This window comes from Ptychodera flava, chromosome 7 (assembly GCF_041260155.1).
Source record: "Ptychodera flava strain L36383 chromosome 7, AS_Pfla_20210202, whole genome shotgun sequence".
Taxonomy (NCBI): domain Eukaryota; kingdom Metazoa; phylum Hemichordata; class Enteropneusta; family Ptychoderidae; genus Ptychodera; species Ptychodera flava.
In genome coordinates this window covers 31,729,091-31,745,763 of record NC_091934.1, presented here as the reverse complement: position 1 = coordinate 31,745,763, position 16,673 = coordinate 31,729,091, and the positions used below count along the sequence as shown (strand labels likewise).

The 16,673-nt window shown below is 39.2% G+C and overlaps 3 protein-coding genes across 3 annotated transcripts; all 3 read left to right on the top strand.

Moving 5' to 3' along the window:
- The first annotated feature begins 218 nt into the window (after window positions 1-218).
- On the top strand, window positions 219-4,566 carry LOC139137283 (triadin-like). Its single transcript, XM_070705287.1, has 3 exons — window positions 219-356; window positions 1,764-1,833; window positions 2,905-4,566. Exons 2-3 carry the CDS (start codon window positions 1,789-1,791, stop codon window positions 3,973-3,975), a joined length of 1,116 nt encoding a protein of 371 aa, XP_070561388.1. The 5' UTR covers window positions 219-356; window positions 1,764-1,788; the 3' UTR covers window positions 3,976-4,566.
- On the top strand, window positions 3,946-12,271 carry LOC139137284 (uncharacterized). Its single transcript, XM_070705288.1, has 5 exons — window positions 3,946-4,796; window positions 7,336-7,495; window positions 9,039-9,172; window positions 10,836-10,971; window positions 12,056-12,271. The coding sequence occupies exons 1-5, from the start codon at window positions 4,580-4,582 to the stop codon at window positions 12,186-12,188; spliced, it is 780 nt and encodes a 259-aa protein (XP_070561389.1). The 5' UTR covers window positions 3,946-4,579; the 3' UTR covers window positions 12,189-12,271.
- A 1,753-nt stretch (window positions 12,272-14,024) lies between these two features.
- LOC139136447 (uncharacterized) lies at window positions 14,025-14,522 on the top strand. Its single transcript, XM_070704172.1, has one exon. It carries the CDS (start codon window positions 14,025-14,027, stop codon window positions 14,520-14,522), a length of 498 nt encoding a protein of 165 aa, XP_070560273.1.
- The last annotated feature ends 2,151 nt before the right edge of the window (window positions 14,523-16,673 follow it).

Below are 16,673 nucleotides of genomic sequence, written 5' to 3'. Positions count from 1 at the left end.
CACAATCCATTGCAAATAAACAAAGATGATTATGAATATGAATAGAATCTCGTTTAAAATGCAGTATATTCTTTGATTTCGACGTAGTGCGTAAAATTTGATAAAATGTCGGCTTTATTTGTTAACCATTTAGGGAATGACAGTTTCGAGAGGAGGGGATCGTGTGTATGGCGTCTGTGCTGTTGAGGAGAGAAAACACTGACAAGCGAAAATTAAAGGTCACATCGACTGGGTCACGGAGGAAACACGTGTGTACGACGCCACCACCGCACCGCAGCTCAGCACAGAAGAGTATCGAGACTCCAGGAACGGTGATCATTTCTCTGGGACCGCTTTTTCGTTTATTCTATATTCAGGTAATTTCCAGAGATTTTGGTTTGAGAAGGGATTGGGGAAACGAGGCTGTGATTCGTCTTTAACTCGTAGCGCAACTGGTAGTGGTACTACCATCTGGGCTTCGACCTGAAGATTTAGCTATGCCTTGTTTCGGCCCCATGGAAAACACAGTTGACATCTCTAAAGTTCATTACCTCATGGAGGTTGGTACCTCCATGATCACCTACAATTAATTAATCACGACAAGTAGGTGACTTCTAGTTAGTGTACGGTCCCCTGATCGCTGTACAGACCTAGCTCTCACACACATGGTTTGGTTTTCACTGTTACTGTTGCCTCGCCCTCAGTTCTTCCAAAGGGACAACTCGATGTACATATGTCCACCGCCCTTTAATAGAATGTATTTGATTTGATTAACTTAAATGATCTGTAGGTAACACACGATTCTGTAACCAATTACGGTCTTAAATCATGCTTATAGACGCACGGCACTGCGATGCTGATTTGTAGGATGATTTATTCAAAGAGTAATACTGCAAAGCTCCGGGACATGACTTCCAGGTGTTTTCTTGTTAATTTACATATTTTCCCCCCTACTGAAATATACTTTTAATGTTAATTAGAACACGAGAAAAACTTGTATTTTGAAAACATCACAATGCATGATTGATATGTGCTAGGACGCATAGTGACGAACCTACACAGTATGAATCATTGATTGTGAGTAAGGGTATCTTGATTTTATTCAGAACTATTTATCAGAGTGTAACTTGCAAAGGGGTGCACTAAAATGTCCAGGATGTAGGGTGAGCATTCAGACTTATTTGTGAATGACGTGCTTAATCGTCTTTCTCTCAAGTTGTAGTTATCTCTATGGTTTGTCTATGGAGCCAGGATTAAGTAAAGGCAGACAGAAACATTGGCAAAACCCTTTACATCATCACAAATTCATTTACACTATTAGTATTAGCTGTGAATACGCAGTGATGCTGTGGCATATATATCGATCATGCTTGGGTGAGGGGTCATCACCATAGAACCGCTGCAAGCCAACCGATAGGCTTTATCAGTAAATGACTATTACACTGCCCTGTGGATTTAGCTCACAAAATATGAAGTATATTAGATTTTGAATAAATCGACCTCAACAATTTTTTTTGAGGCATCGATGGTTCCTACGACGTTTGCCCTCTCGCATACAAGACACCAAGGTCAAAAGTTCAAATTTGAGCGGAAACCATTGATTTCTCACGAAAAATTTTTTGAAAACACATGTTGTTATTGTCGGCGTTGTTAGCAGGAGCAGAGAATTAGTTGTAGATAAAAAGGGTACAGGTTGATTTATTCAAAGACTAATGTATTTCATTATTTTGCGAGCTAACTCAGTGACACGAGATTTGCTTAATCTGAATTTTTTTTCCCTTCAGGTTGTTGTGCCTTCAGCTGACAACAATGGAAAAGAAAAGCAAGACCCCAGTAAGCAGTAAAAAGATGAAGGTATACCCCACTTCTGCATATTCAGAGAAATCATGTTGTTGCATGATATAAGCCTACATATATTGATTGAAACCATGGTGTTCCATGACATTTGTCTACATATATGGATATAAATAATGTTGTTGAAATGTGGAAAATATATGCTGGCTATATCTATAGAGGGACTTTGGCTGTAACGTTTGTCAATGTTGTCCAATTTTTTTGTCTTGAAAACAACAATATTTTCTTATGTCTTCCCACAGTTTGCTGAAATACTCTGTACTAGCCTCTGTAATATAGAACCCATTGAGTGCAATATGTATTATTATTATTATTATTATTATTGATGAAATTAAACTGACAATAACATCATATGTGACGGCACATGTTTTCAGGTTGTGTTGACATGTTTGACAACAGGCACTTTGACATGAACTAGGGGAGGATGCAGAGATTGTATTTTAGGAACAGAACAAAATGAATTGAAAGGACATCAAAAGTTACGATGATGAAACTGTAGACACATTTTCTCTGATTAACCCTAGTGATAGTATTCTGCATCTGTCTTCTTTTATATCGTAACACCAATGTAATCAGTGCAACTTACGTTGCCAGTAAAATTCTTGATTCCAAATCAGATCTTTCCAATTTTAAAATGCCATGATCCTGTCACACAGGAAAAACATTGGCTAATTTGTCAAATACATGCTGACAATTGATATACCGGCAAGCAGCAAACTGATGATGACGATCTTGTTATGCAGTATGCCATGTAAGGTCCTTGACCCAAACACTTTCAATGGAAAATCTGTGAAGACTTAGGCACGCTGGTCCCATGCTTACCTGTAGTACAATTCAACACTGTCCTAGGGGATATGTTTCTTTTTATTCATCACAAAAGGCTTCCTTAGACAAGCACTCACCAACACAATTATGAAGATGAGCCCTGCTAATCATTTGTTTGAAGCTTCTTTGTGTGATTTGGTTTGGACAACACTGTGTAACTCTTCAACTGCAATGGTATATAAACATGTTTCTTACATTCTGATTTGGTATTATATCTTATTTATTATTTGGCGATGTGATATACAGAAGAGTGGATTGGTCACGCCCAAAATGGACACACCTAATGAAAATAAGGGAAAAGATACGGGGAAGAGAAGCGGGAAAAAAAGGAAACCAGCTTCTGAGGATCAGTCGGTAGAGTCACCAGTTGAAATGTTGTCCTCACAGATGCCGGAAAATGGCCAGGCAGAGTCGACTCCCAGGGTGAAAACAGACACTCCTAAGAAAACGATAAAAACACCAAAATCTGAGAAAAAGATGTTCACACCAAAAATAGCCACACCTGTTGAAAAGACAGGAAAAGATACGGGAAAGAGAAGTGGGAAAAAGAGGAAACCTGCTTCCGAGGATCAGCTGGAAGAGTCGGCAGTTGAAGTGTTGGTCTCAGAGATGCCGGAAAACAACCAGGCAGAGTCGACTCCCAAGGTGAAAACAGACACCCCTAAGAAGATGATAAAAACACCAAAATCAGGGAAAGAGATGGTCACACCAAAAATAGCCACACCTGTTGAAAAGACGGGAAAAGATACGGGAAAGAAAAGTGCGAAGAAGAAGAAACCATCTTCTGAGGATCAGTCGGAAGAGTCAGCAGTTGAAGTGTTGGTCTCACAGATGCCGGAAAACGACCAGGCAGAGTCGACTCCCAAGGTGAAAACAGACACCCCTAAGAAGACGATAAAAACACCAAAATCAGGGAAAGAGATGGTCACACCAAAAATAGCCACACCTATTGAAAAGACTGGAAAAGATACCGGAAAGAAAAGTGCGAAGAAGAAGAAACCATCTTCTGAGGATCAGTCGGAAGAGTCAGCAGTTGAAGTGTTGGTCTCACAGATGCCGGAAAACGACCAGGCAGAGTCGACTCCCAAGGTGAAAACAGACACCCCTAAGAAGACGATAAAAACACCAAAATCAGGGAAAGAGATGGTCATGCCAAAAATAGCTACACCTATTGAAAAGACGGGAAAAGATACTGGAAAGAGAAGTGCGAAGAAGAAGAAGAAAACAGCTTCTGAGGATCAGTCGGAAGAGTCGGCAGTTGAATTGTTGGTCTCACAGATGCGGAAAACGACCAGGGAGAGTCGACTGCCAAGGTGAAAACAGACACCCCTAAGAAGATGATAAAAACACCAAAATCTGAGAAAAAGATGTTCACACCAAAAATAGCCACACCTGTTGAAAAGACAGGAAAAGATACGGGAAAGAGAAGTGGGAAAAAGAGGAAACCAGCTTCCGAGGATCAGCTGGAAGAGTCGGCAGTTGAAGTGTTGGTCTCACAGATGCCGGAAAACGACCAGGCAGAGGCGACTCCCAGGGTGAAAAAAGACACTCCTAAGAAAACGATAAAAACACCAAAATCAGGGAAAAAGATGAAAAAGAGCAACATGGAAGATGTTGCAGATGACGCTATGCCAGTAGAGGGGAAGGATGCAGGCGGTGATGATGATGATGACTCCATGATCATATCATTTCCAAATATTGCCACATCAACGCCCAAAATTAAGACCCTTGACACAACAGAAGAACTGGAAGTGACAGAGATTTTCGAACAACAAACAAAACCTGGCAAGGGCCAACGCAAGAAGCGGAAATCAGTGGGGAAGAAGACGGCTGAGGAAGTCGAGCAAACCTCTGAGAGCATCGAGAAGGAAAATATCCAAGACCCCACACCTGCCTCTGGTAAGAAACCGAAAAGCAAAAAATGACAACATTGACTGTCGAAGAGGGCTCTGAGGAAATAAAGAAGTCGGCAGAGCAAGATTCAGAACTCAGTGCTGTGAAGCCAGAGAAAACTGTTGAGAAGATAGAGAAAGAAATGAAAGAGGTTATCAAAGACGAAGGAAAATCTAGAAAAAGATCAGCTGAGGAAAGTGATGACATGCCAGAGGATGAAAGCGATAGCAAAAAACAAAAATTGGGTGAGTGTGACAATTAATCTATTTAACCCTTTGAGGATAAAAGTCAATTTTTGTTGCCTTTATAAAATTATACCCTTGTCATTTTTTTCAGATTTTTGCCATAATTTTGGTAAAAAAACTGTAGCCAATGAAATGTGACATCCATTTGGTCCAAAATTATCAAAAAAATTACAGAAAAATTCATAAAAATTTGGAAAATGTTGCACTAAAATTTTGGTGGGAAAAATTACAGCACTCAAAGGGTTAATCAATGTGTGCAATATTTTCTGCTATCAGAAAGATTTTGAAAAGTGTTATAGAATGTGTAAACCATGTGTTTATGTTCATCAATCTGGCCAATGATATCTGAGTGTCTCCTGTAAAAGACCTTTGCCAAAATATTGAAACACCATTCTTTCATGGCACACCTCATCCAATTCTGTTCTGTGTTGCCCTTCCTTCATGTGAATTGAGAACAGCAGAGGTGTGTAATGTTTGCCACAGGTCTTGTCTTGGTCACAGGTGTTGATGATCTAGCAGGCTACATGTGCCATAGCTTGCTGAGCCCGACAACTCAGCATGCTGCAACATACTCTGCACCACAGCAGTGACACAAGTTCAGGTGTTATCTAAGTAACTTTCTAACTTTATTTCTTGCAAATCTTGATCACAGCAAAAACTATTGAAGCTGGGCTGTGTATGTACTGGTATACAGAGCTGTATTCGACAGGGGTAAAGTGGGACCCAGAAAACATTTAGAGATGCTTAATATATATATATATATATATATATATATATATATATATATATATATATATATATATATATATATATATATATATATATATATATATACACACACACACACACACACATACACACACACACACCCCAGAAAACATTTAGAGATGCCTAAATATATTATATATATATATATATATATATATATATATATATACACACACACACACACACACACACACACACACACACACCCACCCCCCAATGTTTTGAATCACACTTGACTTGATAAGGCATGTCTTTGTGCAGTCGCGACGCAGCTCCGTGAGAACAATAGAATCCATTTGCCGTTCGTGGGGGGTCTGCATACATTAAATTCAAATATATGGCGGCCATTTTCGCACTCAACATGTCCTCGTTTGTCGTGGAATTTTCACCTTAAATGGTTTCATTTCGCGTTCAAATCAACACAGTCCGAAATAAGAACATTATAAATAACTTCATTGGTCAAATCAATGGTTACCTCATCAAGAACCCCTGAAATCGGCAGGCATGGGAGACAACCCGCGATCGTATCGATGCGATATAATCTATTCATCGACCGTAAAAAGCAGCAAAACGTTTGTGTCCAGAGTCGAAAATGCACTGAACCCATAACAGATTATGTTTTGACCAAATAATCCACTTCCTTACCGCATTCTTTTTCTAGGACGGCTATGCCAATTCGTCAAAACAGTTCCCGCACTCAGTTCACCTACCGATGCAGCCAAGAAGCGCCCTCAATGGTCACAAGATCAAATCTTACCTTACTTCGGATTTGTGCTGAACAAACTCAGATGAAGGTCGCACACTATTTTTGAAATCGTGCTGCTTTATGATATGCTTTATGATCTGAATCTAACAATTACAAGATTTTTTCACCTTTGTGGCTCATAAAAAAGACAATATTAAGCATGGACGTGGCAACACAGCTGATCACGGCGGATACTACCACATGTCACCGTACAGGCAGAGTTTTACTGCAAAATTTTACAAGTCTTAATGGATGTACCGGTTCCATATTCCACAATTTCGTAGCACAAGGTTGATAAAAGACATTTCTGTTAATGGTTAGGTAAATCGCTGTCTAGGACGGTTTTGCCAATTTCGAAAAGAATCGGTAGGTAGCTGGAAATCAACGTATTACATTCGTAGACATATAAAATAGGTCGATGTCGTATGTACAAATATCATGCAATCGTCCACACAAAGGCAACGTCTTCCTTTAACACATACTGCCTGAATTATACAGACAGATTAACAGATGTTCCAGAATTCCAACGATTCCTAACTCATACCACTTATATGATCGTACAGCTCAATCCGCCATGAGCAATCCTGGCAACCTGCGCAGAAAAAGTGCGCAGTTCAAATTAACCGCCAAATCGCGGAGCTGCGTCGCGACTGGTGGTGATAAAGATTAAACACTGTGCATAAATTTGGATTGGGAAATGTTAATATAAAAATGTACACTGTGCTGTCAGGTTGGATAAAGTGTCATATCATTGCATGTATCTTATAAAAGCTTTATTATGACAGCTCAAGTGATCAACTTACTTTAGAATTTGCTGTTACCCTAGTGATTCGCAAAATCTGCATTGATTGAATTGATTTCCGTATCAGTGCTTTTGCATGATTTGCATAGACAAGATGTAATGTGTTGCTTCATTCACACACGTACTTGTCAACATTTGTGAGGAAGTGATCATATTTATAAGGACATTGTCCTTTGAATTTCAAGAAAAATAAATCTGGTTCTTTGTATGGTATTGCATTGCAGATAAGTACCAGGTATATTGTGGTAATATACCCAAGGGCACCGACAAGGAAATGTTGTACTTTTTCATCGGCGAGAACAACGTCTTTCCAGAAATCAGAATGGTGAAAATGCAGACGCAGAAAGGAAGAGGCAAAGCAAGGAAAAGGCATACAAGGGTGCAGTATGTATCTTCATCGTGATAAAACAAAAACTTGAATCTTTTTTTTTTTACGAAGTTGCACTTTTATGAAAGTCTCATTTGACAACTCCAAAATATGAGAAATTCTTGAAATTCAAAGTAACTTCACAAAACTTCTGTAATGTTGATACTTGAAAAATTATTGTCTATGTTCCGACTGTTGATGGGCATTGAGCTTACTGTTTAACCCTTTCACCATCATGGTTTGGCCCAAACCCATTGTTATTAATGGTTAGTTTGGACCTGATTACAGGGAAATGGGGTGGACAGGTGAAAACAAATGAAACTTTTGGAAGATCGTTTTATGTACAAGCTCATCATCCGCCTTTGAACTAACTCAGTGTTAGCAGTTGTGAAATGTCAATGCCTTGGAGAAAAGTGGTTAAATTTGTTGTGTGTAGAACCTTGACATTGAACGCTGTACTCATAACATGATTTCTGCCTACTGTTTTCAGTGAAACCTGTCTAAACCGAACCCTGTCTAAACTGGAAACCTGTCTAAACTGAACCTTTTCCCAGACCCATTCCAATAGAACTCTATGTTAAAAGGACCTCTATAAACCAAACACCTCTCCAAACCAAACAATTTTCTCAGTCCCCAGAGGGTTCGGTTTAGACAGGTTTTACTGTACAGTGTACTTCAATCTGTGTCTTGGTATGCACAAAGTCTACTTTGCAAGCAGTAGTCCCATTTCTATTGAAGGGACAGTAGCTGAAACCATTCATAATTTCTTTCATAATTTTTATCAATGGCACGTTCTTGTTTTACTCCCTGATGAGCGTTGAAACACCAACAGTTTTGTTTGTCAACATAGCTTCTTCCCTTGTAGAATGTTCTGTTATTGTTTACCTTTGAATTCTGGTCCCAATAGATTTCAAATGTAAACAATAACAATGCAGTCTACACATGTACAGGCTGAGTTGACAAGCTGAATACTGTGTATCTCAGCATGCTTTGGGGAGCAGGACAGAAACTGTAGTTGATATCAAAAATCAAAGATAGTGCAAACAACCCATTGTCAAATGGATCTAGTCAAACCATTGTGGTGAAAGGATTATAACAATGCTACCAAAATTTGTGATCAAACTATAGCCAATTCTGTGAGATGTGTCCTTAAATCATGCCACAAAAAATTTATCCCTGGATATGCACACACCACATAACACCCCCCCCCCCCCGCCCCACCCAAGTTGCTGACCCCCTCCTAGTAAATTGCTAATATATGGTTTTCCACCATCGATTTTTATGTGAAGATCTTCTAAGAGAGCACTTGACAGGTGTACGAGGACTAAATACACTTATCATTATCAATATTCACTCGAGTTTCAGTTATCTCCAACTCTCCCCTCTGAAATATTTTTTCTAACGCAACATCACCCACAAACAACAGAAGAAGTGAGCTAAGCTTGGATTGGTGTTCAAGATCACTTAGAAACCACACGGAATGTGCATTTTCAAATTTCTCAAGAAGACCAAACATTCAATTCGGTTCTGTAATTTCTTCTCTTTCCCAACCCATCTCAGCCATGCCATTCTGACCTGCAAGACATTGGAGGATGCAGAGAAAGTGGTCAGCCTCAATGGTATCAGCATGCCTGCACCGTTAGGAAGGGGGGAGTCCAGACTGGCAATCCATCACATTCGACAGGATGAAACAGGTAAAGACAGCAGTAACGTTGAAAGGCCCAGTATATTTTCACACTTCTGTGTTACGTCTAACTCAAACAATCACTTCTCAACTCGCATATAAAACTCATTGAGTCTGGGAGCATTGTGCTCGCACACTGAGGATGATACGCATGTTGTCATTGCACACTCTTGCATAACATCGGTGTTCATGACTAGCCTGAATGGTATATTTTCCACAGTATACGTTACACAAAGCATTCCAGATGGCTTAAAATTCCACACGGTACACTTAACATTTTGAGTGCCATAGTTAAGTTTTGTCACTTTTATGAAATATAACAAACAGTTTTATTCAGATTTCCCCCATAATTTTGATATCAGACCCAGCCAATAAAAAGTTAAGCTCATTAGGTCCTAAATTGGTATCAAAAAATGTGCTGAAAAATTCCTATAAAATTTGAAGCCTGAAGCACTAAAATTTTGGCAGGAAAAGTTGGAGCACTCAAAGTATTAGCCCTACAGCATTGTTCAGTCAAGAAACACTCCAGAGGGAAGAAACTCATTATTGTTACAAGTTTTTTACAGTTAAAACCTTACAGTATGATGACTGTGACACAAGCTCCCTGGCAAAGCAGCAAAGAATACTGCTGTTTTTGATATTTCTTCCTAGTTAATCATCAGTTTCATGTTGAAGAAATGTACTGCATTGTGCAAATGTTGAAACTCATAGTCTGGGTGTATGACATATACTATGAGCGCCATCAGTGATGACATTGCATGAAACTTGTGCACACTAAAACTCTTCAGGATTTCATATAATACCACTTGGCAGTCTCAAAGAGAAATTTGATAAGTTCAACTAATTTGCAGGGACTGGTAAAGTTATATCTGTGTGATAGAATGTCATTTTTTTACAGCAACATAAGGAGTCTGATACTAAGGCTGTTCTCTACTTGATTGGTTGTTTGGAAATAATTCAATAATGACAATGGGTTAAGTTCCACCCAATTGGCCAGAAGCCTCTGGTACACATCACAATAGCTGGAAACAGTACAGATTTGTACACTGTAGTGTAGTGGATGAAATAAAAGCTTCACAATGGGATGATCTTCCATGACCATCATACGCACAAGCCATTTAGAACCAAAATACTCCCCACCCCACCCTCGCTACCCCACCCTATCAATGTAATGATATTTATTTTATTATTTATTTATTTATTTTTATTTATTTATTTATTTATTAAGATTCGTCCAATATAAATGGTAAAAAAGGGTCTACATAGGATTGGGTGACCAAAACGGGTTCAAATCACACATACAAAGTCAGTCCACAATAACATACCACAAAACGAGCAAATGAAAGAAGCTGACATAAAATATACAATAATTAGGGTCAAAAGAAAACAATGAAAACAGTTTATGAAGTCTACATTTACTACAAAAGCAGTAGATTGTCCATGTACAAGTGTTTTGAAGATCAAATGAAGTGTGAAATTTGTTACAGTACCATTTTTTTATTGCTCAGTTAAATGCAAACGTTGATTTGGTGATCTGTTATGCCCCGGGTAAATTTTTGGCTATGCGATTAAAAACAGTCTGTTTTTATGACCCACAATATGATACCATTCCGTTGATGTATTCAAACTGGTGAGAATATCTCTTTCAGTGCAATGTGTTTCTTCGTTTGCAGATGCTTGTAAACTGTACCTGGGTAACCTATCCGAAGACACAGACGAGGATGATTTGAAGGTGTTCTTCAAAGATCACAACCTTCGACCTTACAGGATCATCGTAATTAGGAGAAAGAGACAGATGATAAGCAAAGGGTAACCGATATAAGCTTCCATTATTTCAAATAAATTGTGCGATTGCAATATTGCCAGTTGTTGACCCATTGCTAGTTACTGTTTTGTTGTTCAAAAAGGACCAGAGTAAGAAGATTCTCAGACTGAAAGATCCGTCACTTGAGGGCGCTTTGAATGCTCACACAAGGGCGTAACCGGAGTAGCAACCCGAGTCACCAAAATTGCAATCGAACGAATCAGCGTAGCCACTCTGATGATGCAAATTATGTCATTTGACCTTTCAACCTAACTTGGCTTCTCCTACGTCGAGAACTGGGTTGGTAGAATGACAACTCGGCAAAATGGCCGCCAAACAGATGAAGTAAATAAATATATTTTACGCATTTACGTTAGTTTGAGCAAATAAAAGTAAAAATAAATATTATTAGCTGTAGTTATTGCATTAAGTTGTTTGCAGTTTCCCGTAATTTATATAGTGAAAGGTACCTTTCTATGCTTATAAAATGCATATCATTTACGTGTGTAGCTGGGGATATAACCAATGTGCAAAACGTTAGTACAATCACAATCCCTCTACAATGACATCAGAGTTTTCAAAATGTTGCTCTGATGAATGCAAAATAAGAAACAGAATTGACTTGCTGATAAAATAATCAATTAAAACTATGGCAGTTTTTTATCCGAAGTCAAAAAATATACAAGGGTCTACATCTTCGTCAAAATCTTCAAAATAATTACCCAAACTGAAAATTTTTCCGACTCTGTTGCCATGTTTGTGTACGAGGGTTGCTCGGGTTTGTTGTTCTTTTCGAATCTCCCGGGTTACAGTTCTGCATATGCTAAATAGTGTCCTATGATGTCAACATTAACTACCCAGGTTGCTACTGGGGTCAGAATCGAACTCAGCCCTTGGGGAGCATATAGAGTGCCCCCAAGTGACGGATCTTTCAGTCTAGTAGAATTTTTATTTGGCGTCCACTCTGAAGTTCAAAAGGTAAGAGAACTTGACCATGGCAGCAATGTTCTTCTTCAGAGTGAATCAGAGAAGGGAAATTGCCATCACAATATTTTGAAATCGTTCTTCTTCTCTCTGGCTTCATTTCAGGTATGGATTTGTATGGTTCGACACTACATCAGATGCTGATAAGGCTTTGCAATTGAACGGTGCCAGCGTCCAAGATCAAGAGATTTGTATTGAACACCTCAAGAAAACGGAAAAAGTAGATGAAGAAGAGTAGACCTTTTAATGTCCTTTTTATGTCAGGAATTTTCTGTCAGCTTTTATTTCTTTTAGAAATAAATAGACATTTCTTAACCAATAGTTGATGTTTCTTTTGTTTTTCCTCATCATAAAATTCAGTGGGAGTTTCGTTGTTGTAATAAAGAACATGATTTCAAAAAGATTTTACCGATTTTGTAATAATCAGCTAACGAATTCTGAACAACAAGTAAAAGTATTCATCGACTTGTACAGGACAGCAGGGTCTGCTGTAAGCTTGGCTAATCTGGGAAGGTTGTCAGGTAAAAAGATACTGCCATACCAGGTACAGCGCCACCAATGGAAGAAGGAAGATTTTTCATCCACCGATAGAGGCGCTCTCACGTTGAAAGCAGCTTGAAAGGCGATGTGTGCAACCTGGAAGAAGAGGTTAAATCCTTTTACTCCTTGTTGTGCAATTAATTGTAGCAGGCTTCAGCTCTTTTATTTTAGGCATAATTTCATGATCATAATCTGAAGTTTGAAATGAGAAACATGACTTTATCGTTCAATGGTCGCATTACATCCGGAAATTCGGATAAGTGAATAAAAAGAAATGCACATATTTTAAAGAAATAGAGCGACAACGCTCAGTTTTTGAAAATTGTGCGTTGACTATTTATATGAAGTTCAAACTTATTCGTAAAATGAAATTTGTAAAGGTTTTGGTAGATTCATTCATTCTTTATTAACACGTAATAATTCCCTGAGGAATTAAAAAAGGTTACAGATCAAAACATACAACAAAAAAAAAAAAGGAAATGTTACTTGAAAAAGAAGAAAAAAAAAGAGAAAAATCAAGTTAGGGGGGTTTCTGTCTTGTCAAAAGACCAATTTTTATGTACTGTGCAAGTTTGATTGTGCATATATTGTTGCTCATAATTTCTATGAATTTTGTATCATCATCTAATGAGGAGAAACTCAGAATATTACAGCGCTTGTCATTTTAGTGTGGAGTTTCAGGGTTTGGCACACACGGATTTTTTGTTTGGCACAGCCAAGGTTTACAGTTCGACACAAAGAAATACCAGACGGAAATGCAACATTTTATCCAAGACAGACGACACGTTTTCGTTTCTGTCTTCGTCTGAGAATGCCGCACAGTGCAGTGTTGTTGCATGCAAATTTAAGCGAGCTGTATTAACGGTCACAACTGTCGGTCTGAACAGAAAAAGACCCACGTTTGATCGTTGTATCTTCGTATAGCTATCGCCTTGGAGTAATCTATCGAAATAATGCAAAATACACGGGGAAGAACCTACACCCGTGGAAAGGCAACCAGCAGTGATCTCCGGCAATTGGTAGTTCACGAAATAGAGGAGATAGGTGGTGATAAGGCGACTGGCTTTGTACCTCGTGGATCATATGTACAAACAGCGAAGAAATTTCGTTTGGCAGCAACGACCGTAAAGAAGATTTGGGTAACTTTTTGCAAGACCAGTTCAGTAATTCCCCCTAGAAACTATCGCCGTGGTCGACAAAGAGTGTTACTGGACGTTGAAGTTGAGTTCATAGAAGCCATCAAATCTGAGAAGCCCTCGGTTACAACGAAGGAATTGAAAGCACGCCTTGAGCAGCACTCATTATCCAGAGTAAGTTTGTCAACGATCAACCGTACAGTGCGAAAGCGACTCACCGGTGGTAGCTGGACATTGAAAGTAATGAATCGTCTAGCCGTAGAGAGATTTTCCCCCGAAAACATGGTTTACACCCAGACGTTCATCGATATGCTGCATCAGTGTGACCCCCATCGCCTAAAATTTATGGATGAGTCTGGTGTTTAAGTCAAGAGACGTAGCAAATCGCACCCGTGGCCATGCTCTCATTGGAGAGCGATGTGTGGAAATTATTAGGTATCATCAGAGCCAAATGTTACGTTGAATTACTGATGGGTATCAACGGTGTTATGCACGCGTCTACTATAGACGGCGCATCAAACTCTACCATTATCCTTGAATTCATTGGTGAATGTGTTGACACAGTAACCCGTCACGGCGAGTCCGCCCTCCAAGCTGGTGACATACTGGTAATCGACAATGCACCGATCCACCACAGTCAAGACGCCCAATTTTTAGCTCGATGGCTAGCTGCTCAGGACATCGATTGCGTCTTTACACCGAAGTATTCACCTGATATGAACCCCGCTGAGAACTGTTTCAGTAAAATTAAAAAACTTTTACCTCAGCCATACTACACAAACTTGATCCACCGAAACCTACATGTTGCTATTCACGATGCTGTAGCCGAGATAACAGGGGGTGATACTCGTGGATATTTCAGACAACTCGGTTATCTAAACAGGAATAGACTCTGACACTTTTAGCGGCAAAAACCGGACAGTGAGCAAGTCGCCACTGAACATTTTCTGAATTTGTTGCGTGGTTTTTTCTAATTCGATGCATTCAACTTCTAATTATTTTCCTACAGGAATATCCTATGGAATACAGCTCTTTTTGTGATTTCCTGTTTTCGACAATGTAGAAATCAGCGTAAAACTTTCGCCTTTACCGTTACGTATAGCCAACCGTAACACGGATATTTTGAACAAAAACATCTGATTCAGTAGCAGTACTCTACTTTATATTTTACCAGTTTTCTATCCGTGATAACGTCTCTACTACCCCAAACATGAAACTTTCAATTTCTCTTTCCGAAGAGATATATGTGATTATTGTGCCACATGTTCAAGATGTTTTGTTGGGACAAATAAAATGACACATTCGATGGCGAAAATTGCGTATTATTCTCTGTTAACGAAAAGTACACACATCTATCACAGATAACTGCCAGATTTATTTAAACTTCAAAAGCAAACTCTTAACAATGAAAACTTTTATGTAACATACTGTCACTGCATCCGAAGTTTATACGTAATGAGACCAAACTTCTGCAAATTTTGAGAAAGAAAAACAACTCGGCATGAACCTTAGTTGAAGCAAGGGAATACTAAAACATTCTGAATAACATTCATCATACAATTTTTCCTTTTACTGACTGTAGGGCAACTAAGCTGATGGGCCCTGTTTCAGTCTTCACGAATAAAGGAACATACTGCTATATCCTCTGACACTGTGTGAAACGTGGAAAAACGAGGATTGACTAGTAATAATAACACTTCAAAATACGTCGAAAATATACTTGCACTTGCAGCTCACGCGAATTCCGCAACATAAAATTGAGCCATATGATAACAGTCAAAAACGTTCACTTATATCGCAACTGTTTACAAAATGTGTTTTATCTCATGTATAAACTTATGTGATGCATGGGAAACTGCAAGTTTTCGTATTTGAAGTTATGAAGTGGTCGTAACGGGTTGATCGTCCACGGTATCTCTTGCAGTAAAGGTTGGTTGTATATGTTATTTGGTTGGCTGAAAATATATGGAAATTGGTGGGGCACATAAGGATAATAAAATGAATCTGGGGTAAGTACTGCAGTTGTGACTGACTGGTACATGGAACTGATGTAGCCGTGGGGAAGGAATATGACGGTGTATATTGGTAAGGTGTCATACTACTATAAGTTATTAGTCGATCAGCGGCTTGATTCCATGTTTGCGAATCGGTCACACAAACACTGGCCGAGGCACTTGTTACTACAACTGTCGGCACGTTGGTGACAACTCATCTGTTGCTGTGACTGCCTCATGGCCTTTGGGTTCTAGTGCTACGGTTTGACAGTCATCCCTGTCGGTTGTAGTATTGGGAAATCTTATGCCCTTGCTTTTTAGTGTTTCCTTCACAGTATCTTTTCTCTGGGCTCGCCCAGTGCTTCTGTCAAAGCGACTCAAAATGCGCTGGAAGTGCTCGGCTTCCTCAGCTAAATTTTCCTGGCACTTTCCCGCGATAGTGATTCTTCAGGATGCAGATATCACAGTTGAGAACTTGTTTTCTTGGTCGGGGGCCGATGGATGTCTCACACAGGTATTTTCTTTGTTGCTGTTGATGAGAGCTGCCTCAACTCGACGCTCAAATGTATTATGAAGTTTATCCTGCAGTTGAATTTTATCTTTTAGTTCATTCTGCTTCTTTTGTAATTCTTTCTTTGTAATATCGCGTTTTCTACTGATCTCAGCAACCGTATCCTTTCATCCTTATGTTTCGATAGATCTCCACAAACTGCAGCTGATATACACTGACCATTTGGGCAATTACTCCGGATATGGCCTTCCCTTAGATGACACTTGCTGCACTTGTTTCCGCTTCCGAAGTCGGTGGCTGGCGCGTACTTTTTATTCATGCGAAGAAGACTTGTATCTATCAATTTCATTTCTTCTTCCAGATCCAAAACCTCCTCCTTCATTTCGTCTATTTCACTCTGCAAAGGTGTTTTGAATTCATAGTCGGCGAATCGTAAATTATCCGCATGCACATACTCATCTTCACGGTCCGTGACTGAGTCTGAAGACTCGCCAAACTTCAAGCGTTTTGCATTGTTAGATCGCAACGTACGCTGGGGTGTA